The 24843-nt window shown below is 38.7% G+C and overlaps 2 protein-coding genes and 1 pseudogene across 2 annotated transcripts in view; 2 read left to right on the forward strand and 1 right to left on the reverse strand.

The window, feature by feature from the left end:
• PARP9 (poly(ADP-ribose) polymerase family member 9) overlaps positions 1 to 24843 on the reverse strand; it is a 357437-nt gene that overhangs the window by 313464 nt on the left and 19130 nt on the right. The window lies entirely within an intron of this gene.
• Positions 1 to 24843, forward strand: part of SLC49A4 (solute carrier family 49 member 4) — an 87607-nt gene that overhangs the window by 55437 nt on the left and 7327 nt on the right. Inside the window, exons 6-8 of the mRNA XM_066347406.1 lie at positions 1670 to 1737; positions 7275 to 7402; positions 21935 to 22117. Of these exons, the coding sequence (XP_066203503.1) occupies positions 1670 to 1737; positions 7275 to 7402; positions 21935 to 22117 (379 nt within the window). The remainder of the gene's footprint in view (positions 1 to 1669; positions 1738 to 7274; positions 7403 to 21934; positions 22118 to 24843) is intronic.
• On the forward strand, positions 4215 to 6175 carry LOC136380038 (bifunctional methylenetetrahydrofolate dehydrogenase/cyclohydrolase, mitochondrial-like; annotated as a pseudogene).

Here is a 24843-nt window from a genome sequence, read left to right on the forward strand (position 1 = left end):
GTGCTCAGGTAGAAGAAAATATATTTTGCTGGATAGTTGAAAATCTCTGACATAGATGTAATGAAAAAATATAACTAGAAAAAAATAATAAAAAGTCGTAGTTAGTTTGGGCAGCTCTCAAGTACCAGGTCAAATTTGGACTTCTTACCTATAGCCACAAGGAAAGCCAGTACCTGTTCCTAAGCAGGGAAGTGGAATAATTGGGTTAATTATTTTGGCAATAAGAGGAAGAGCAGATTGTGGAAACCATTCAAGATGCTATTGTAGGAGTGCAGAGTAACAAGATCCTAAGCAAGTGTGGTGAATGTGGGAAGGGGAAAGAGGAGACAGCACAGGGACACAATAGTGGTGTGGCATTTCAGCACCAACAACTGTCATGTACTGAGCATTTTACATTTTTTAACTTAGTTAATTCTCAAAAAAGTCTTTATTATTTTCATTCTACTAATGAGAAAACTGAAAGTTAAGCCTGACCAGGCAGTGGCGCAGTGGATAGAGCATCAGACTGGGATGCAGAGGACCCAGGTTTGAGACCCCGAGGTCACCAGCTTGAGCATGGACTCATCTGGTTTGAGCAAGGCTCACCAGCTTGAACCCAAGAATGCTGGCTTGAGCAAGGGGTTACTCGGTCTGCTGTAGCCCCACGGTCAAGGCACATATGAGAAAGCAATCAATGAACAACTAAGGTGTCACAACGAAAAACTAATGATTGATGCTTCTCATCTCTCTTTGTTTCTTCTGTCTGTCCCTATCTATCCCTCTCTCTGACTCTCTCTCTCTGTCTCTGAAGAAAAAAAAAAAAAAGAAAAGAAAAAACCCTGAAAGTTAGAATATGAGTTGAGACAGTGCCAAGTTATAAGAGTCAAAGATACAGGCATGATGAGGAAATAAAGGCAGCATTTATAGATTGCTCTGAATAAGTTTGGCCATGAAGATAGGAAAGGGATAAGACATTAGATAGATGGAGAAGCATCATTAGGTCATAATGATAGCGCTGGCCTTTACTGAGCACTTCCTGTATGCCGATAACTGATCTAAAATCTATACACAAATTATCTCATTTAGTCTATTTTATAGGTAAGAAGACATAATTTGCCCAAGGTCACAAAGCTAGCACATGGCAGGGCTGGAAATGTTTTCTCAAGAGCAGACCGAGCGATACATTTGAAACTCAGCGCAAATTCTCTTCTCTGTCCAGTCCTCCCAGGTGCCCAACCCTCAGCCGCACATTGCCTTCCCCCTTTGTGCTCTGTTAATATTGTTAGTCATTGCTACGTTTCAACACTAATTATTTCCTAGTAGTTTTCTGTATGTTGGCTATATTTAAACATTTTGAGGTCAGTGATCGTTTGTCCTGTTCCTGTTTCTTTACAAGTTCCTATTATAACGCTAGGCATGTAGAACATAGTTGAAAAATATTTGTTGTGACATTGATTATTTTGCTTATTTAAGTATTTCAATAAGTTTTTCAGGGATATATTTACTGAGATAAGTTTGTATTACTTAGTCACACATGAATCCTTTTATTTGATTTATTTTCTTAAATGGTATTTCCTAAATTTGTTTCCATTTAGCTATTAACATATTGATTAGAGAGGATTTTTTTTCTAGCTTTCTAAATTATAACATCATAGGCTTTTATTAAATGTGTCTACCACTTTCTTAACAGGTAGATGCTGGCTGGATTGGGTTTTGGTCCATAGTTGGAGGCTGTGTTGTTGGAATAGCTATAGCAAGGTAAGAATATTTTATGTTAACCATGTGACTAGCCAGACACAAACAAACAAAAAGCCCAAAAGGACAATCAGCCCCCCAAATAAATGTTAAAAATCAAGAGGAAGTAAAACAAGCAAAAGTCAGAGAAGAGGATTTGTTCAGACTTCAAGAAAATCAATATTCAGTAGGTAGAATTTGCTGCTACAAGACACATTCTCAAGAGCGATCATCCTGAAATGGGTTTGAAGAATGGTAGTGTATTTCCAGTGTAATTAAGTTGCCACTCTTCGTATTATTAGAGAACAACATCTACAAATGGAACCCAAAGAAATTAATAGGTACTTAAAATAAAAAAGAATTGAAAAGGATCGTTTGTATGACCCTAGAAGTTTCCATGAAAGCATGGTACCCTGGTTGGCAGATACGTATTTCTGGGCCTTTTGGCAGATGTGTCTCAGTGGTTATTCCATTTTGAATTCCAGTTTCATCAGAGTGCCTGTGATCTTAACACATGATGACAACACATTTTTAGAATGAGACAGAAGAAGGAAAATATTTCATTTGTTCTAGAAAAAGCAAAGAATAAAACCATCACTCATGTAGGTGACTGCCTGTACAACTACTCTTGGTCTTTCCAAAGAGATGGTATTCATTCACTTCCAAATTATTTTACCCTATTTAATCTAAAAACAAAATTTGGCAATCAACTTTACCAGGAAAGAATATAATGACATATTTGAGGAGATGAAATAAAATAGGTAAAGAAATCTCCTCAATATCTGAACACTGAAGCATGATTGATACAGAATAATATTATATCTAGATCTTAAAATTTGCATAGTGTTTTTGGCATAATGAAAGAATAAATTGGCACTGTAATTTCTAAATCACTTTATCTGAGTTTTTTTTTAAGTTAAGAAACTGTAAGAATAAATCCAAAAGCTGGACAAGAGAAATAGGAAAATAGCTGTCTGTAGCAAATCACTGCATTGATTCTGAAATGCATTGACCTGTCACATCTGACAAAATTCATACCTAATTTTTCTAGTTAAATCCCCAAGCCAATTAGAGTGAGTCATAATTTACCAAGTTCTATTCTAAGCATCAAATAGGTCACAGGGAACCATTATATATAAAAAGTGATGTCTCCCATCCTCCTTTCTTTTTATTTTCTTTCTATAAACTTTTAATTTTAACTATATAGAAATAGAGCTAGAGGGACAAATTAGAATGAGGACATTTCTGTATTTAATTTTTGTAATGGAAGTTTTATAAAGTACTACCCTGACTGGGATCTGAAATCAATTTCAAGTATCTCCTAGGTCTTCAACAAAATTTAAATTTACATTAATAATACCATTTTGGGGACCCCTAGAATGCAATCTCCTGACAGACATGACTGCTTTGGAAGATATTTTTGTAACTACATTGGTCCTAACAGTATACTTTGATGGTATTAGCCCATTTGAAAGGTCCAGGTCTCCAAAAATAGCAAATCCTGCTGGTTATTCTTGGGCGATCTGGCCCTGGGAAACTCTCACTGTTCAACTTCACTTAGCTCTGATTATGCCTGAAAACTTTTTTATATTTTCTCATACCTGGCCATCTGCCTATCTGGCAAGTAAGTTAAGGCAACATACCAAAAATATTTATCAGAAAAGTGTGGTGAACATAGAATTAAAACAAAGTTTTTAGATTTTCTTGAGGAATATTTCTATCAAGCTGTGGAACCTTTTTCAGAATTTTCAAAATAAGAAGTTCCTGTGAACTTCCATAGTTGAGGACAGACCTGTCACTGGGCGAAGGTGCAGCCATTTTTCCCACCAAAAGATGGCATCAGCTCTCATAGAAAGTCATTTTAGTGTAGATAATGCTTACAAACATGATTAACCATATCATGTCACATAAGTGCAAAACAAAAGATCGTATTGAAAGTGTGGATAGGGACAGTCACATAATTACAATAGAAATTAAAATTATTTTTTTAACTTCAAAGAGAAAGCCTGGTAAATGTTCTATTTGGGGTGGGATCTGTTTTTCTACGATGAGAACAGTTGTGAAGGAGAGAATAAGTAGTGTGTAGGCACAGAGTATTGTGCTTATATGGTCAACACTTAATCAGCAGATGAGGAAAAGCAATTGGCAGATGTAAAAGGTTTTGGTCATAACTAAATGATAAGCATCCCTACTTTTTCGTTTCATGTTAATTGGGGGGGGGTGCAGAAAACAGGGATTTTAAGAACTTTAATGCCATGAAATAGTAGCCACAAGGTTTGGAGAATAGGATTCACCATTCCAGAGCTATGTTCTTGCTCTCACAAAGCTTACAGCCTGAAAGTGAAGACAAAAAATAAACAAATACAGAAGCAGGAAAAATTCTAATAGAGCTAAATGCTGTAAAGAAAATAAAGAGACTGGCTGGTGAGGGTTTCTTCAGTGAGCATGGAGAGCCTTGTGGAACTGAGACCGAGTGACCGGAGGAGTGAGTCATGTGAAGAATGGAGGTGCCAGCACTCCAGGCAGACGGAACAAGCACATCGGCGTGGGAAACAACCTTAGCACACAGGGGAAACAAAAACAGGGCTGTCCCGCCGGAGCACGGTAAGGCAGGAGGGAGGCAGAGACCAGATCATGTCGGACCGCAATCTGGTGTAAGCCTCTGTGCTTGTTCTCTGAGTTTGGATTCTGGGAGAGTCACCTCTGCGTGTTTATGTTAACAAATTAGCCTTTTTTCTAAAACTAGAACAATATGTACTCATTATGGGACTTTTAGCAATTATTGAAAAATATAAAGAAAGTAAAAGTGCCATTTAAAAACTCGTAATCCATCCTGTAAGTTATAGGTCCTGAGCAGAGGTCATTTTTTTGTGTTTGGTAAGAGAAAAATAGCGTTTATCCCAAAGTAACATTTATCACACGTACAATGTATCAATTAAAATAATCTTTCACCTGACTGGTGGTGGCGCAGTGGACAGCATGGACCTGGGACGCTGAGGTCATTGGCTAGAGCACTGGCATGTTGGCTTGAGTGCAGTCTTGACAGCTTGAGCAGGGGTCATCAGCATGATCCCAAGGTCCCTGGCTTGAGTCCAAGGTCACTGGCTAGAGCAAGGGGTCACTGACTCTGCTTGAGCTCCCCTCTCCAAGACACATGAGAAGCAATCAATAAACATCATCTCTCATCCTTCTTCTCTTTCTCTATTTCTCTCTCTCAAAAAAAATTTTAGGGAGGAGAGGGAGGGGGTTGGGGGAGGGGAGGGGCACAAAGAAAACCGGTTAGAAGGTGACAGAAGACAATTGGACTTTGGGTGATGGGAATGCAGCATAATCAAATGTCAAAATAACCTAGAGATGTTTTCTCTGAACATATGTACCCTGATTTATCAATGTTACCCCATTAAAATTAATTAAAAAAAATTTTTTAGAATGTAGCCTACCCAGGGCTAGTCAGTGCCAGGCAGAGTCACTTGAGGTGATAAATACCCAGGAGAAGTCGAGTAGAGAAGTTCCATTTGCATTTCCATAGGGAGAAATGAAGCTCTTGTCATTTCTAAAAGGAAACTTAACCAGCAGATCAAGGAGGAAGTACAACAGGAGGTAGAAGAGTGAGTAGCAACATCAGGCAACAGACTGCCAGACCTGAATTGGCGAGAATCCCGGGAGTCATTCCTATGTCCTCAACAAAACCAGGGCCACTGCAAATGTGGGCATCAGCAGTGAGACCACTGTGAAACTGGCTTCAGTTTCAGAGGAAGAACTTGAATTTCATCAGTAAGCTAAATAATGATGACAAGTATTGAATAGATCCTCCTTTCATCTGCCTCTTCTGGAGCACATTGATGAGAGAACGATCTGCAGTTCTGTTTGGGCAGACAAGGATATTGCTGGCTTGCATGTAATCAATGTGAGGCGCGTGTGCCGGAACCAGTATTCCATGTCACCAGCTACCCCGGGGGTTGTGCGGGAAATAACTAAGCAAACTGGCATTCCAACCCTAGGGGAGAATGTGGTTGTAGCTAGAAGGTCAAAAAATGTTGGAATGCCCATGGCAATGTTACTACACACCGATGGGGCACATGGACGTCCTAGAGGTGATGCCACTGTTTCAATATGTCATTGGTACACTCCCGAAAAGCAGCTGAAGAAACAGTTCCTGCAGATACTGTGGTCTCTGTCGCAGGCATTCCAAATTTGATCACAGCAAATTTTAATCAAGGAAGGAGCAGCCATTATTGATGTGGGAATAAGTAGAATTCAGGATCCTACCACTGCTAAGTTGGTTGGAGATGTGGATTTTGAAGGAGTCTGGAAGAAAACCGGTTCTAGCCATTCCCTGGGGTGTTGGTCCCATGACAGGGGTGATGCTAATGAAAATTCCATTCTTGCTGCAATAAAGGTGAGGAGGCTTAAAGAGAGGGAAGTACTGAGGTTTAAGGAGCTTGAAGTGGCAACTAATTAACTACTGTGTCTTCTGTGTCATGAACAGTACTCCAAGCCAGTTCAAGAGGCAAAACAAGCCAATAGAAATACAGTATTTCTTATTCTACTAACATGGTTTTAAACCAATGCTTTGTATTTATTGCAAGCTTAAATGGGTGGGTATTTGGGCACATAGCTCTACACTACCTTACCAGGAAGCACGCCATTATCAAGCTGGGTCATGAGAATCAACCTAGTGATTACTGTGAGGGACATTGTCACATTGGGAATGGCTGCTTAACTTTTGTCAGACCACTTCAGTTACATACAATTTGCCTTTTCTAGGACTGCATTTCCCAAGTGCTAGTCTGATAAAACTTGATACTCAGTATAGATTCCAAACCTTTTAAGTTCAACTGGTCAAACCAAGGGGAAAATGTTGCTAGAGAAAATTAAGGAAAAGGTAAAAAGGAAGAAATGATAGTAATTGAATAGAAAATGATTTACCCTTATTTTATATGTATTGACTGATAACCAGAGCAAAGCTACATGTTAATAGTATCCTATCATTTATAGTTTAGTCATTGGGAAAATGTCTAAGGGTGTTCCAGGTGCTATTAGCCCTTGTTTTATGTGTGTTACCATTCATGAGATCTCACCATCTTAGTTTTTCAGGGATCAAAAGGCTTATTTTATAAGTAATTCATGTGTATTGTCATATTTTTCCCCTATATCCTTAAATTTCATTGTTAAAATTTTGTACTTTTGGGACTGTCTGTATGGTGTCTTTGGTAGATCTTAAAACCTATTTTTCAGAAACAGAACTTGGGCTTGATGATCATTAGGGCAGCATTTAAAAGAATATCTGGGGCCTGACCTGTGGTGATGCAGTGGATAAAGCGTACACCTGGAATGCTGAGGTCACCAGTTCAGAACCCTGAGCTTGCCTGGTCAAGGCACATATGGGAGTTGATGCTTCCTGCTCACCCTCTCTCTAAAATGAATAAGTAAAATCTTAAAATGAAAAGAATGTCTGGAAATTTCTTTAAGAAATTATCATTAAATGAAAGTTTATCATTGATTTAAGTAGTATTTTTAAAATTCAGTTAGAATTAATAGAACATTGTTTCTTGTCTTAGGTTTGCAGATTTTATCAGAGGTATGCTGAAACTGATTCTCCTCCTCCTGTTTTCTGGGGCTACGTTATCATCCACGTGGTTCACCCTGACCTGTTTGAACAGCATCACACATCTGCCTTTAACCACAGGTGAGCGCAAACATTTGAACTTTGAATAAGTATTTTTAGATCACAGAAGTATGTATACTCTGACAATAGGACTTTTCCTTGCTTTTCTAAGTAATGTTTAAATATACAAAAAGGTCTTCTTTGTCCAGCCATCAAACCATGATCCCATCTAAAAAAGCCCAATAAATAACTAAAAATATTTTCATTGGTATTTTACATGTGAAAAAGAAGTATGATCTTTAACCTAAGCTTATATGCTTTTAAAATTCATCTCAGAGCACAGTACAAAGATTTTTATCTTCTTTATAGCCATTACATTATTGTGCAACAGTTAGAAAAATGAACAAAGGCAAAAAGTTATGATGTTTGTAGTACCTGCCAATAAAATTTTTTGAACCAGCAACTATAAATTTATTTTATATTTAGTCATTACATCATCAATGCTAAACAAAACTTTCTGGAAATCCCTATTGGAAGTATATTAGAGGCAGGTTACTTAGCTCATCCAATTGACCATAAACATTTATAGTTGTTATTTTTATTGTTGTTATTAAGTATCATTTGGAGGTCTATATTAGTCTTCTTTGGCTGCTATAACAAGTTGCCACAAAGGTAGTGACTTAAAACAACGTTAATTAATTAATTTATTTATTTATTTATTTATTTATTAGTGAGAGGAGGGAAGGCAGAGAGACAGATTCCCGCATGCGCCCTGACCAGGGTCCACCGGCAAGCTAGGTGGTGATGCTCTGCCCATCTGGAGCTGTTGCTCCATTGCTCTGAAACAGAGCCATTTTTTTTTTCTTAGTGCCTGAGGCAGAGGCCATGGAACCATCCTCATTGCCCAAGGCCAATTCTCTCAAACAAATCAAGCCATGGCTACGGGAGGGGAGAGAGTGAGAGGCTGATTGTAGGATTGTTTGGGGGGGGGGGGGGTTGGGAGGTGTTTTTTTTGTATTTTTCTGAAGTTGGAAATGGGGAGGCAGTCAGACAGACTCCTACATGCGCCCGACTGGGATCCACCCGGCATGCCCACCAGGGGGCGATGCTCTGCCCATCTGGGGTGTCGCTCTGTGGCAACCAGAGCCATTCCAGCGCCTGAGGCAGAGGCCATAGAGCCATCCCCAGCGCCCAGGCCAACTTTGCTCCAATGGAGCCTTGGCTGCGGGAGGGGAAGAGAGAGACAGAGAGGAAGGAGGGGGGGAGGGGGGGAGAAGCAATGGGCGCTTCTCCTGTGTGCCCTGGCCAGGAATCGAACCCGGGACTCCTGCACGCCAGGTTGATGCTCCACCACTGAGCCAACCGGCCAGGGCTGGATTATTTGTTATAACAAGCACTTGTATGGGTGGGAGTCAACAGTCTGAAAGTGGCTCTGTAGTCACCTATTGCCCAGTGGCGTGTATGTTCCATGGGACTCCATGGGAGAAGGGTTTCTTTTGTCTATGGATAAGTAAGGAGTACTATGCATCCCACTTGGACTTCTGCACTCAGTAATAAAAGGCAGTTTACATATCAGAGACGTCAGATTGTTCCAAGACCCATTTATTTGGGAGTTCCTACTACATTCATGGTAACCATAGGGCAATGGGATAAGGTTGTCCTATAGCCACGATTACCAAACTGTGCCAAGCCAGCTGCCCTGCAGTGCCACAGCAGACTCACAAGTGCAACATAGGTTATTTTAAATTTCCAAAGGAAACGGATATGCCTCATCTGCCGGACACTGTGTAAGCCTCTGGTTCCAGGGAATTCCTGCTTTCAGCATGAGATCCTGCTACGTTCTCTTTGATGATGTCCTATCTTGGCAAAGTTAGTTTTTCTGCAGTTGCTGTTATAAAAAGCAAATACCACACAAAAATCAGTGTGGAACAGGAGATGAGAACAGTGGTGTCAGTTTGATTCCAAGACTTGAGAAGTTGTATCGGGCTCACCAGATACATACATCCCATTAGTAAGTAACTGGATATTTAAGAATGAAATAACATATTTCTTTCAATATATGGATATTATTTTTTATATAGCTACTAAACTGTTAGGACATATATATATATGTTTTTTTTTTAATTATCTGGATCTAACTATGTAATTAACATAATTGTTAGCTATTTCTTTTGGCCTTGGAGCACCATGAGAAAATTCCTGAGGGTGCTAAGAAAGGCTTGGAACCCTCTGCTCTATACCATCCTGCTGGGAATCCTTCTCTGTAATATTTATTGCTTTGCCTATAAAGTCTAGTTGTCCAGAGTAATAATTTTTAGATACGGTGTACTTTTTGTAAACTAACAGTCCTACTTTAGGGTTTTGAGCAATTTGGGCAAGTATTTTGGGCCAGAATTTTATTTTATTCTGATGTAATTTCATAATTTAGACATTGTACAACAGTCTGGTGGAACAGTTTTAGTTTACAGCTTTTCTCATTCATGGTATTGCACTCAGACCTTTGGTGGAACAGTTTTAGTTTACAGCTTTTCTCATTCATGGTATTGCACTCAGACCTTTGGTGTGACACTGTGTGTCAAGCATGCATCTGTTAGGTTTTACAAGAACATAGTCATGAGAACCTAACAGATTTCCCTCAAACTAAGTGTAGAATATTCATAAGATAGTACATTCATTAAATTTTATCTATTTTATAATTAACATAATTTAACTAAATATTGTAGAGACACTAGGAATGAATTTAATTTTTTACCTCCTTTTTCTGTCTGGGATTTGTATAATGAAAAAGTGTACTTTTATAATCAGAATAAAATGAATGTATTTGAAAACAATACATCTTTTTAAATCTTAAAGGAAAATTGATGTCATTGACCCTGGTGAAGCCTGTTTTCCCAAACTGTCCTTGAAAATGATTATATGAGACAGAAAGGAAAGCAGAATTCTAAATTAAATCAAGACCATAATTGAAAGGTTGAGTTTGATGTGGCTGTCCTAACTAGTGAATTTATAAAACCTACTGTTTGTTTCAATTGCAAGTGAGTTTTTGAATGTCACTTACATAGTCCTGAAAGATGCATTTTTAATATTTTTATATATTTATATATTCTAAATAACTAGATATGTTCACATTTCTTCCTTTAAGTATAGTATATATTTTTTCTCCTTCTGAATATCACTTAATATTACTTGACTATATGTTTCATCTCCTCTACCGCTCTGAAAATCTGGAGCATGGACTTGTGCCATCTAAATACTGTCCTCAACTCCCACCACAGTACTGTCTGCAAGCCCTGAGGAATGGATGAATGAATGAATGAATGAATGAACGCAATGTATATTATCTCCATTTTGCATCTCAGTAGATATGACTTACTGCAAGTAATAGCTCAGCACTAGCTGTCAGGAGGCAAAAGGGCACATTTTAATGGAACAATGGAGCACTTGAATAAATCTGTCACAGACATCCTTACTGCTTTTGTAAAAATCTGACCTAATTCCTTTTAAGAAAAAGAGGTTTCATGAAAGACAACTTACTATAAAATCTAATTATAGACAAAGATAGACCTTTAGACTATTTAAAGTCAGTAATGGCAAATTCACGTTTCTTTTTTTGAAATCTTTTTCTTTATTTTTTTATTTATTTTTTTTTAGCAGAGTCATTCTTTATTTAATCAGGAAAATATCTAATCTTATTCTCCATTTCTAGAAAACTTAGTATTTCTGTTCCTGCTTTCTGTATATCAAAAGAATCTACATGGAAAGCATTTGAAAATATTTGCATTACTTATAACTGTTGACATAATTAAAAACTAGTTAATTTTGTTCAACCCATGTTTTATGAGTGCTACTACTACTAAAACCTTCTATTGCAATCTGTGTGATCCACTGCTCTTAACATGTTGTGCCATACAGAAAAACACTGGGTCATTTCATTCTGTGTAAAGCCTACTGCTCTGATATATGTACTTGCTTATATGCATCTTCTTGGAGGCTATCAGCACTATGCTTTTATTTTCTTAGGGAAACTTAATATTTAAAATTGCATTATGTCTTTATTAATTGAAGTATCTACAGTAGGCAAATAAATAAACTCATGACTAGATAATGCAAGTTTCAAAATCTTGAAGCTTATGCCATGAACAAAATGATGGAAATACATTACTCACCTTATTCTGAGAACTTGATGTCTAGCTCTGTTAGCCACAACTCACACAGTCATTTTTCACAGAACAGATGAATACTCTGAAAATGGCATTTTGAAAAATGTTAGCACTTTGGTGTTGAGTTTGCTGAAATAATGTAATTTAAGTGCTTAACAGAAGTTGCCTTGGGAGAGGTTCTTCATCTAATTCAAGTTACTTAGATGGCATAATGGTGATGTTAGAAACAGATAGTGAGTGGGGAGTCGGGGGAGATGATTAGCTAGCTAGACACAAGCCCCTTGAGAGTGAGGCTGACTACAAGCTGACTTCAAGTGATATTTGAAGAAAGAAAACATATTTGGTTGTACTGTAAGGCATATGATATACAGTGTGTCCGTAAAGTCATGGTGCACTTTTGACTGGTCACAGGAAAACAACAAAAGACGATAGAAATGTGAAATCTGCACTAAATAAAAAGAAAACTCTCTCAGTTTCATACCTATTCAGTGAAGTTCAATGTGGGCTCACGCACAGATTTTTTAGGGCTCCTTACGTAGCTATCTCGTATAGCCTCTACAGACTCGTCTCTGACTGATGGCCTACCAGAACGGGGTTTCTCCACCAAACTGCCAGTTTCCTTCAACTGCTTATCCCACCAAGTAATGTTATTCCTATGTGGTGGCACTTCGTTATAAACGCGGCAATATTCACATTGCACTTTGGTCATGGATTTGAATTTAGCGAGCCACAGAACACACTGAACTTTCCTCTGTACCATCCACATCTCGACTGGCATGGCCGTGGGCTGCTCCGCTGTATACACGGTGTTACATCATCATCTGTGCATGCGCACATGCTGCCACATCATCCTACAGAAACTGGGAGGGTTTTCCTTTGATTTGGTGCAGATTTCACATTTCTATCGTCTTTTGTTGCTTTCCTGTGACAAGTCAAAAGTGCACCATGACTTTACGGACACACTGTATATAGGATAAAGAGTAATCCTCTTAATGTATTTTCCTGTATTTTGCATTTATTAAGATAATTATATTTCATTTTAATTAGCATACAAAGAAGCAAAAACAACACTTGCCAAAAAATGGGCGGTGAATAAGATAATTTAGAAAAGAATAATGAACATAATTAAACAAATGCATATTATTAAGGAAATTAGGGATATTAAGGTTTAAGGAAAGAAAGCCAGAAATGACTTAATTATTGTTTTCAATTTTATAGGCTAAAAGTGAGTGTTACTCATGTTCATGACTGTCCGATCAAGAATGAATAAAATAATATTGAAATAGAATACTGAAAAATTAACTATGTGCCCTGGCCAGGTAGCTCAGTTGGTCAGAGTATCATCCCCCTATCCCAAATTTGTGGATTCAATCTCCGGTCAGGGCACATATAAGAATGAACCAGTGAAAGCATAAATAAGTGGAACAACAAATTGATGTTTCTCTTTTCCCATCTCTCTCTCTCTCTCAACCTCTTAAATCAATAAATAAAATTTAAAAACATATCTTTTAAAAGAATGTAAAAATAGAACATAGATTAAAAGAAGAAAATGGATTTGTGAAAAATCTTAAATGTAAGAATCATGAAATGCTCAAAGAGCCTATTGAGGAAGACCATCGGATTGTTTATCCATGGGAGTTTTCAAGAAAAAATAAGTCTTCAAGCAGAATATGTATTTTTTTAAAGGTATAGGACTTGCTCAGGTGATCAGCCAGTGTTCATGATTTAATAGTACATTGCCTTCTTCAGAACCATAAGTAATTCTTTGGGAGATTGAAAGTTACTGATTAAACCTATATCTGTGATACCTGATTTCACAGCCAGTCTCTACTCTGGGCCCAGTTATTACAAAGGATTATTTTGTGCCTCATCCCTGCAAGATAATAACATACTTTGTCTTCTAGCTGTTAGAGCAGTGGTAGTCAACCTGGTCCCTAGCGCCCACTAGTGGGCATTCCAGCTTTCATGGTGGGTGGTAGCGGAGCAACCAAAGTATAAATAAAAAGATAGATTTAACTATAGTAAGTTGTTTTATAAAGATTTATTTTGCCAAACTTAGCGAAAATCCAACATAAAGTATTTGGTAAGTAATTATTATATGCTTTAACTTGCTGTAACTCTGCTTTAAAAATTTTATAAAGTAAAATTACTTCCCTACTTTATAAATCACCATTACTGTGGAACCAGTGGGCGGTTAGGAAATTTTACTACTAACAGATACAAAAGTGGGTGGTAGGTAGAAAAAGGTTGACTACCCCTGCGTTAGAGACTCTAAACGTAACTGTCAACCTTTATAGGGCTAAACTGTGTCAACAAAAAGGCTAAACAAGGGACACAGTGGATTAATAACACAAAGAAAGAAAATCATCTTCATTAATGAATATTGCAGCAAAATATGCCTATCTTCTTTTGGAACCACAGTTTCATGCACTGCGTATTTTAACTAGTGGTGGACCATGAAGGCCACAGCAGTTGTTTTTAGGAAGAAAATGTGAGGCTGCGAAGAGAGGCACAGCTCAGTGATACAGAAATGTGTGCTGCAGGTACATGTGTACGCTTATACATATGTGTTCTATCTTTCACACTCAAAATCTATGAAAATATGTAGTTAACAATGTAGATGTTTACTCTTCTTCCTCTTTATAGGTGTATCTTTATTTCCAAAAGGAGTGTTTTCATTGCATTATCAAGTGAAGGTTGTAGAAATATTTTTAATAAAGGTCTAATCTAATAATTTCCAGTTAACTTTCCTAACTTTATCATAATATAAAAATTCAGTCAATATGCACAAAAATAAAAGTTTATTCAATAAAGTGTATTTATGTTATAAACCTACTCTTTAGGGAAATTTCTTGATTCTAACCCTTAAAGTAATTCATAATACATATTTATTATTTTATAATCCTTAATTCTTATTTAGAATGCATCTTAATAAAACTATAAACAAATTCTTATTATTATCTACCTAGAAGCTCCAATAAGATCTTTTATTTTAATATCCTAGTTAAGGCCCTAGCTGGTTTGCTCAGTGGATAGAGCGTCAGCCTGGTATACAAATGCACCTGGTTCGTGCCCCAGTCAGGGCACACAGGAGAAGCAACCATCTGCTTCTGCCTCCCTCCCTCTCCCCCTTCTCTCTCTATTCCCCTCCCACAGCCAGTGGCTCGACTGGTTGAGTGTTGGCTCTGGACCCTGAGGATGGCTTGGTTGATTCGAGCATCGGCCCCATATGGGGGTTGCTGAGTGGATCCCAGTTGGGGCATGTGCGGAAGTCTGTCTCACTATCTCCCCTCCTCTCATTTAAAAAAAAAATTCTAGTTAAGTTCTATCTACATCTATTTAATTTTGTTATTGATAGACCTAAGTGAACCGTGATCATCATCTGATATAACATCATTACATAAATGTATCAGTGTATCACTTCCATTGCAATCCAGATATATCTTCATCTGACTGCAATTTGAATACCTCCAGAAAAAGGAAATTCCAATTCTGTTGTTACTCAGCTCTGGGTCCTGGGAAATTCCTCCTCCTATTGAGATAACTGATTTGCAACAACCCAGCTTCCACAGAACAGTCACTCCCTTGCTCTTCCATCAATGGCCCTCTAAACATTTGAAGATATTTGTCATGTCTGGCTTTGGCCTTTTAATCTAAATATCCCTCGGTTCTTACAGCGGATTCTCCTCAGATGCAGGTTCCTCACCACTGACCAGCACAGTCACTCTCTTCAGACCTACCATGACTTGTCATTGTCCTTCTCACAGTGTAGTACTAGAATTTAGCACACTTCCTGCTGCACTCGGCATCTAATATTGGGAGGCTCTCATGATTAGATTGGGAGGTTTCTCATGATTAAACATAGCTTTTCCTAGAGAATGGAGTGTAATTATCTTCTGAACACTTCTTGTGCACATAAATGGCTGCTGAGCCAATAGGCATCTATCATGTTCTTTTAGACTAGGAGTGATTTGAAGAGAGTATGTCCTATTTATTGTTCTAGCGTAGGTGATTACATATAATAGGTTCCTGATAAATGGATTTGAAAAAAAATTTTAAGCTAAAGTTTTCCCTATTATGCACTTAAGCAATAATTTTTGGACCTATTCTACGTGGATCATGATTAAAGTTCATCTCTTTCTGGGTAAGCTTTTGGTGCTCTATTTTGCCTCTGTCATCTCTCTCTCATGTGCAGTCACTTCCGGCTTTGTCCTGCAAACAAATTTGGGAAGCATGCCTGCTGTGTCAATACTGTCAAATAAAAGGAGTTACCAAGCCTTGTTTGTTTGTTTGTTTTTCCAGTCTGACACAGTGGCTTGGTGGAAAACATGCTAGATTCTGCAGGCCTTCATTATAGTAGTATTAGCTCAGCTGACTCACCTTGTTTCTAAAAACAGTAGGTCGTTTTGACCTTCAGATCATCTGTAAAATACTTTACCTGCCTCAAAGAATTGATAGGATGATCAAATGTGATAATATATCTAAAAGCATTTTCAAAAAATGTTTTAAAAATTATATGAATCCAAGATTTGAAATTGTTCTTGTTATTGATGATATCTTGAGAATCTCGTTAAATGTTGAGTGAAAATAGTTCTTATCTGAAATTTTGTGATTTTTTTAAATTGATTTTAGAAAGAGAGAGAGAGAGGAAGGGAGATAGAAAAGGAAGAGAGAGGTGAGAAGTTTCATCTTATAGTTGCTTCATTTTGGTTGTTCATTGATTGCTTCTCATATGTGCCTTGACTGGGGGGCTCAAGCCAAGCCAGTGACACCTTGCTTAAGCCAGAGACCTTTAGGCTCAAGCCAGTGAATGATCTTAAGATCATGTCAATAATCATGCATTCAAACCAGCAGCCCTGCAGTCAGACCAGTGGCCCTGCACTCAAGCTGACAAGTCCATGCTCAAGCCAGTGGCCTCAGGGTTTTGAACTGGGGACTTCAGTGTCCCAGGTCAATGCTCTGTCCACAGATGTGATTTGTTTGATAACCAGTACTCATCCAAGGTTTGAGTGTTTTGGTTAGTAAGAATATATTTATACATAGTTTTATTTCCCTAAAGTTTAGTGATTTGGTTCATCCTTGGGAGTAGGGTTGGGGTACCAGTACTTTCAGGATATGATCCAATTCATGTGCTTGAAACAAATCCATTGTAACTGTATTTTGTGCTACACAGGACTTTGTTTTTTTGCAATTTAAATTTAGGAGCCTGTGAATTTTATTAGCTTCTTTGAAAGAACTCCACATCAGCATTGTGTTTGTTCTGCTAAATTACCCTGACTTTTTAATTGAAAGGCAGTTTGTTATTTTAGTATCAGTACTAAAGTATAGAAAGTCATGGAAACAATTAATGATCATGTATTCTGAAACCTTTCTGATGAGCAGGAAATTATCTTGTCTGCCTGACTTTTTTTTTTTTTTTTTTTTTTTTTCATTTTTCTGAAGCTGGAAACAGGGAGAGACAGTCAGACAGACTCCCGCATGCGCCTGACCGGGATCCACCCGGCACGCCCACCATGGGGCGATGCTCTGCCCACCAGGGGGCGATGCTCTGCCCATCCTGGGCGTCGCCATGTTGCGACCAGAGCCACTCTAGCGCCTGAGGCAGAGGCCACAGAGCCATCCCCAGTGCCCGGGCCATCTTTGCTCCAATGGAGCCTTGGCTGCGGGAGGGGAAGAGAGAGACAGAGAGGAAAGCACGGCGGAGGGGTGGAGAAGCAAATGGGCGCTTCTCCTATGTGCCCTGGCCGGGAATCGAACCCGGGTCCTCCGCACGCTAGGCCGACGCTCTACCGCTGAGCCAACCAGCCAGGGCTGCCTGACTTTTAATAGATGACGTTTACCCACTAGATCTGCCAAACCAGTGTATAAAGACACTGTATCAGACTCTAAACCAGTGGTAGTCACCTGGTCCCTACTGCCCACTAGTGGGCGTTCCAGCTTTCATGATGGGCAGTAGCAGAGCAACCAAAGTATAAATAAAAAGATAGATTTAACTATAGTAAGTTGTTTATAAAGATTTATTCTGCCAAACTTAGCGAAAATCCAACAGAAAGTACTTGGTAAGTAATTATTATTATATGCTTTAACTTGCTGTAACTCTGCTTTATAAATTTTATAAAGTAAAGTTACTTCCCTACTTTATAAATCACTATTACTGTGGAACCGGTGGGCAGTTAGAAAATTTTACTACTAACAGAGATACAAAAGTGGGCAGTAGATATAAAAAGGTTGACTACCCCTGATCTAAACTGAAAACTCAAATGGAAGTCAAGTTCAGACTCTTAATCAGCTTCTACGTGAGGCATGTTCCAGAACACTGGGGAGGAATATATTAAATCAGTCCTGAGACAGCCACCTTTCCCCCATTCTGATTATGAAGATCTTAATTTAATCCTTTCCTGTGCAAGTCTTTGATTTTTTTAGCTTCTACAATAAGAAGAGGTGATTTTTAGCATATCCATTGAGTGTAAAAACAAGCTTTTGCTCATCATTTTTATAGTAATACAAGAAGCAAACATCAAGAATAAGAGAAATTGAATGGAAATACTTGCTTTTTGATTACTCGCTTCTGAAGCTATATCATTCATCATCCACTTCTTTCCTAATTCCAGTAAATGAAGTGGGAATGTTTATGTTGAAGATCCTGCGCCAAGACGGGATTGTGTGGCTCCCAGGGGTAGACATCACTGATGAGTCGGTGACCTAACTAACTTGCTGGGAGTGGAGTTGTATCAGCTACCAATTCACTATCTTATTACCAGTGAAATTTCTTTTTTTATTTTGTTAAACAATTGAAATATACACATAATTTAAAAAGTCAAATTCAAATAGTAGGTAAAAGGTGTACAATAAAAAACGTCCCCTCTCCTGTGGCTACCCAATTTCCCTTTCAAGAGGCAACCCTCAGTGTCAGTTTCTTGGGTATTTGCCCAGAGAAATGCTATACATTTACAAGTGTATGTGTATCCTTTTAAAAAATGTAACACTTCTACACCTTTTTTTTTATTATTGTATCTTTGATGTCCTTAATATCAATGCATACAGAGTTAGTTCATTTTTATTGGCTGCATAATGTACCCTTGTTTGGAGAGTTTGATAAATTTTTCAACAACCAACCTCCTATTGGTTGACATCTAGCTTGGTTTTAGTATTTTCATACTACAAACAATGTTTCAGTGAGTCTGCTTCATATACTTGTACAGCCTAGATGTAGGATAAGTTCCTAGATCTGAAATTGCTGGGTCAAACAGTGTGCATTATTTATTTTGACAGACATTTTCAGTTACCCATCAGAAGATGAATTATTTACAGTTCCATCAACAAAGTTTAATCACAATTGAAATTTTATCTTTCCACTGACAAAAATTTCCTCTTCCCTTCCCAGATTTAGATACCTAGGAAACAAAAACCAGAGGATTTGAATTGAGCGTAACATGAAGCTGCAGCAGTTGCATGGGCAGGGGGTGTTTCAGACAGCCCTGCTTCACCTGGCTCTCCTTATCTGAGACCTCCCATGGCTCTCTCTCTCTCTCGCTGTCTCGCTCTCTCTGTCTTTCCTGTCGTGACTGAAAAAAGTAAAAAAAAAAAAAAAAAAAAGTCTCTCTTTTCAAGACTCCATATCAATAGATGGTCCATTTTCAGTATGTCCTCATCATTACATTTTCATTCTTTCTTTTACAACATGAAATTGTTCTATTATATACAGATGCCTGACTACAAATTACATGCAAGGGTATAATTTTTTGAAGGAAATATAAATGTCAAAAGGATTATTTCCAAACATATTTTCTAAAAAGTGGTAAGTCTATCACTGGCTTGTGAATTCTTACTTAGAAGTAGCACTTTCTGGGCCTTCAGGGTATGCTTTTTTCTGTCATTTATTTCAGGGCTGTCTTATTTCTAAGCTCCTAGGCTCGTCTCTGTTTGGGTCAATAACCATCTCTACTCTGATTACTCCTGACTGACCGACAGATTATTATAAAGTGTCTTGTAGATAGAATATCTAAAAGTGACCAGTGATATTCCCTCCCTAGATTCCTAATGGGCCACTAATAAATCATATGTTAAGTAGAATGTGTTGATTGTTTTTTACGTGACCTATGTATAGCAAATATACAGTGAGTATGAGGTGTTAGGTTTTGTTTCTAAGAATCTCCTGACAATTACTTTATGATTTGAATGGTATTTACTATAATTGTCAGCTGCTTCCCCTTTCATTTGGTGGACAGTTTGGTCACTGCTTTAGCCATCATTGTCATCCCTTTGTTCTCTAGTTTCATGTGTCATCTGTGCAAAGAAAGTCAATAATCACCAGCTATTTATGTTGTTAGAATGTATCAAATATTTTACAACCCTGAAAGCCCAGTATAATTGGAAGAGGAAGGTTAATTGGAGAAATTATATTAGAAAACAGTAGATATTATTTTTTTACTCCTTCAACAATGTCATGGACTATTAATTATTATAATCAGCTATGATAAATTCTCATAATTTGATATGTTCTGTAAATACATAACAGATTTAGGATAACTCCCTCACTTTCTATTGTTCCTATGTAGAAATTTTTTCCTTAACAAATATTTCTGTTAAGAATATTTTCCTGGTAACTTGAAGCTTACAATAAATTCTCGTTATCACTAGTGGGTATGATATACTGACTAGTCTATAGGAAATGTGTTTTAGATTTCTGAATAGTATATCATTTTTTGTCATTGGTTCTGTTTTCACCTTCAAATTAAAATTTATGAAGGTTTGTATGCAGACAATAGCAAATGATAGAATTATTTGGAATAGAGTGCATTTTTCTAAACTTTTTTCTAAAAAAAGAATAATACCCTTATTCAAAGATTTCAGAATAATGAAGGGATAAGAGGCTTTTTATTGGCTAATTTGGGATTCTGACTACTATTAATTAGGTGTTTCTGGATGAAAATATTTTTCTGTGTTCCAAAAACGTTACAAATTTTAGCCTGACCTCTCATGGCACAGTGGATAATGCAGTGACCTGGAATGCTGAGGTTGCAGGTTTGAAACCCTGAGCTTGCCTCGTCAAGGCTCATATGAGAAGCAACTACTATGAGTTGATGTTTTCTGCTCCTCACCCTTCTCTCTCTTCTCTCTCTCTAAAATCAATAGATAAAATCTTAAAAAAAAAAATTTGGCCCTGGCCGGTTGGCTCAGCGGTAGAGCATCGGCCTGGCGTGCGGGGGACCCGGGTTCGACTCCCAGCCAGGGCACATAGGAGAAGCGCCCATTTGCTTCTCCACCCCCCCTTCCTCTCTGTCTCTCTCTTCCCCTCCTGCAGCCAAGGCTCCATTGGAGCAAAGATGGCCCGGGCGCTGGGGATGGCTCCTTGGCCTCTGCCCCAGGCGCTAGAGTGGCTCTGGTCGTGGCAGAGCGATGCCCCGGAGGGGCAGAGCATCGCCCCCGGGTGGGCAGAGCGTCGCCCCTGGTGGGCGTGCCGGGTGGATCCCAGTCGGGCGCATGCGGGAGTCTGTCTGTCTCTCCCCGTTTCCAGCTTCAGAAAAATACAAAAAAAAAAAAAAATTGGTCCTGGCTGGTGGCTCAGTGGATAGAGCAATGGCCTGGTGTGTGGACATCCAGGGTTCCATTCCCAGTCTGGGCACACTGGAGAAGCAACCATCTGCTTCTTTCTCCCACCCTCTCCTCTGTCCTCTCCCTCTTCCCCTCTCGCAGCCAGTGGCTCGATTAGTTCAAGCATGGGCCCCAGGCACTGAGAATAGCTAGGTTGGTCCTAGCACATCCGCCTCAGGTGCTAAAAATAGCTTGGTTTATTTGCACATCAGCCCCAGACAAGGGTTGCTGGGTGGATCCCCAGTTGGGGCACATGCAGGATCTGTCTCACTTAAAAAAAAAGTTACAAATTTTAAAACAACAGTTGATACAAAGCTTGTTCCAAAATTGAGGACTAATTCTATTTTAAGTGTTTCTCCAGGAATTACATACTGAATAATTTTTATTTTAAACTTGAGGGGTCTCATTAACCAGTCTCTTTAAATATGTACTTTTCAGTAACACTTAATATTTCTTATATTCTTAGTTTATAAGTTCTCTTTAAAATTATAGATAGAATGAGTGTAGATTTTGAATTAAGTTGCTGTATTTTGTCTATCTATTTGCCAGGTGTGTGTAACCGAAGGGGGGAAAAACCTTTTAATTATATTATAATGGTAAAATTGTTTCTGTGCTTTGGAATAATCCACCAAAAAGATATAGCAAATAAACTGGTAATCATCCAGCAACAAAACCTTTTCCTATCTGCTCACCTGAGCAGAGAACTGACAGGTGTGTGGTGCTCTGTCAGACTTTATCAGCTGCCATTGGAAAGATGTGCAGTTGCAGTCGATCCTCGTAGCAGAGGAGACCCAAAAGATCTGGGGGGTATGACTCACTGCTGCTGATGGGAAACTGAAGTGCTTGTGTTTCATTTCAGTGACGCTGTATGCCTCCTGCATCCTCCTGGGAGTGTTCCTGAACAGCAGTATACCTATATTTTTTGAGCTTTTTGTGGAAACTGTCTACCCAGTTCCAGAAGGAATCACTTGTGGAGTTGTCACTTTTTTAAGTAATATGTTCATGGGAGTACTTTTATTTTTTCTCACATTTTATCACACAGGTAAGAAATTTGACTTTTTGTTTACTATGCAAATACATTATGAGAGAGGCTTGTAGCACTGCTATATAGGGAATTTATATGGAGAATTCACACGAAAGCAAATTACTTTATTTGTGTTTTTATATGCGAATAAAAGAAAAATACTTTCAGGGTTGTTGTTTTTTTAAATACATCCTAACCTGATCTAAAAATGTACCCTCATCCCCACTAGAATTTCTTATTTAAATAACCTGGACCCAGCATTTATATTTTCAAAAGCCCCCAGGTGGTTCTAATATACATATACAGGCTCTCATTGAGAACCACCGGTATATTGCTTTCTTAAAAATAGTTAGAATCTCCTGTCTTAACATAAAATATAATGTCAGGGGTACATAGTTCAAGTAGCTACATGTGGTCAGTGCAGGTACAGAGTAGAAAGAAGGTGGAAGTTAGAACCCAGGGTACACATCTGAAGAAGAGGGAAGTCCTGGGTCCTGAAGCAGGTGAAGGAGTTGGGCTTGGACAGAAGGAGATGGGAGAGGAGGTGGTGTCAGGGGCCCAGAGGCGGATCCTTTCCCGGGCCGGTTACTGAGGGCGTTCATTCTGGACAGCATCACCCTTCTGCTTAGAAGCCAGTTCATCGATGAAGAATTGGTTAGAACAAAGTGGAGAATAAAACTTTCAGATAACCGTTGAGGGTGGGAGGGGACGCTGCCGGGACAGCCGGAGGGACTACCGGGCATGTTGAAGGCGGGCCCGGCTGGTGTCGGCGTCCGTGGGTTTGTCTGGGCTCTGCTTTGCACAGGTGTTTGGTTTTTGTTTTTGCTAATATTCTCTTTTCTATAATCCAGATCCCATTATTTCAGAAAATTTGGGCATACTTATCTAGGATTTTCTTTTTACATATTAAAATAAGAATTTATACTTGTGATTCTTCAATATAATGCTTTTATTTCTGCTAGGTTTATATCCCATTTTATTTCTCATCTTAATCTAATATTACTACCTTTTTTTTCCCCCTGGTTGCTATTCTAACTACTCATCAAATACCAGTAAATTTGGATAATCTGTTCATGAAAGAGTCTGTGAGAATCTAATGTAAGAAATGCTCTAGCCTGACCAGGCGGTGGCGCAGTGGATAGAGTGTCGGACTGGGATGCGGAAGATCCAGGTTTGAGACCCCGAGGTCGCCAGCTTGAGTGTGGGCTCATCTGGTTTGAGCAAAGCTCACCAGCTTGGACCCAAGGTCACTGGCTTGAGCAAGGGGTTACTCAGTCTGCTGAAGGCCCATGGTCAAGGCACATATGAGAAAGCAATCAATGAACGACTAAGGTATCGCAACGAAAAACTGATGATTCATGATTCTCATCTCTCTCCGTTCCTGACTGTCTGTCCCTATCTATCCCTCTCTATGACTCTCTCTCTGTAAAAAAAAAAAAAAGTTCTAAAATGTGATGCTCTAAGAAGCCTAATTTCTGACAGGCTTATAATTGAAATAGTAAACATGTTAACCTCCTTAGCTGAAAATAAATATTTGGAACTTTCCCAGCTCATGAAACAGAATTTGCCCTGAATTTTGGAAACTTTGACATAGTACTTTCACCTAACAGCAAAAAGCATACAAATGATATATTAATTTCTTATTATAATTAACAACAAGCAATTATTTCTATCAATCAGTATGGAGGCAAAGTAGGTTTTAACTTTGCTTACCTTGCTGTATGTCTGTGTAGTTCACAGAGGAGAGTGACGTTAATGAAGTCAGGCTGTTCTCCTGGGAGCGTGTTCCATTAGGGCAAATGCCATCACCAGGTGTTGGACTAAGGTGTTTGCTTCCGATGAGTTTTCTAAAGAGAATCATCTAATAATTATTACATATCAGCTTTAATCTACTTCAGTTATGTCACAGTTGCAATTAAGAGGCTCTCTTTTGCCTGGTAAAGTATAGAAGATGGCTGTGTTGCCCCTTTGGGTGATAGAAACAATTTTCCAGCTCATGGACACAGGTTTGGTAAGCGGTCCTTGCAGCCTAGTAGAGCGTGTTTTCTCCTGTCTGCTGGAAATGGAGTTTTGCCCTCCCAGTATTTAATAACAACAGTAGATGCCAGATAGTGTTATCCCCCAATAAACTTCTTACATGTGGTCTCTGGACCATAACATGTATTTATTGATCAGCTTAAGGCAAGGAATACTCCTCCACCGTCTGACCAGGGAAGAGCGCAGTGCACTCCTGACCAGCTTGCTTCCCCAGCAGTGTCTCTGTCGCTCCCCTGGGTCCAGCTGCAGCTGTCAGTCTGTTCTCCCCTGAGTCCAGCTGCAGCTGTCAGTCTGTTCAGAGGTGGCGTCCAGCATGAATGAGCTGGAACTGACTGTCAGTTCTCACTCATGCTGCAAATTCAGGATGACCCAGATACATGCAGATATTTTTGTTTCTTCGGCGTGTTTTTTTGTTTCTTTACCGTGGGCCACAGAAGAAACAACACCATTTCTGCTACTTCCTGTCTCACAGATATAGTCAGGGATTTACCTACCTAGGGAAGAAAAGTTTCCCTCTTTTTGCTTGGTTTCTGAGCACATGTTCTTATACATATCTACATATCTATGTAGATATTGAAGGTCTCTGCCTAAACTCCATGATTATTGAGATAAATGAAATGTTAAATAATAAGTAATTTTAATCCAGCGAGGTTATTTTCTGGGGGAAACAGTCTCAGCCCATCCTGACAGTGCAGAGAGTTACTGAG

Source organism: Saccopteryx leptura, chromosome 8, assembly GCF_036850995.1.
Source record: "Saccopteryx leptura isolate mSacLep1 chromosome 8, mSacLep1_pri_phased_curated, whole genome shotgun sequence".
NCBI classification, from domain to species: Eukaryota; Metazoa; Chordata; class Mammalia; order Chiroptera; family Emballonuridae; genus Saccopteryx; species Saccopteryx leptura.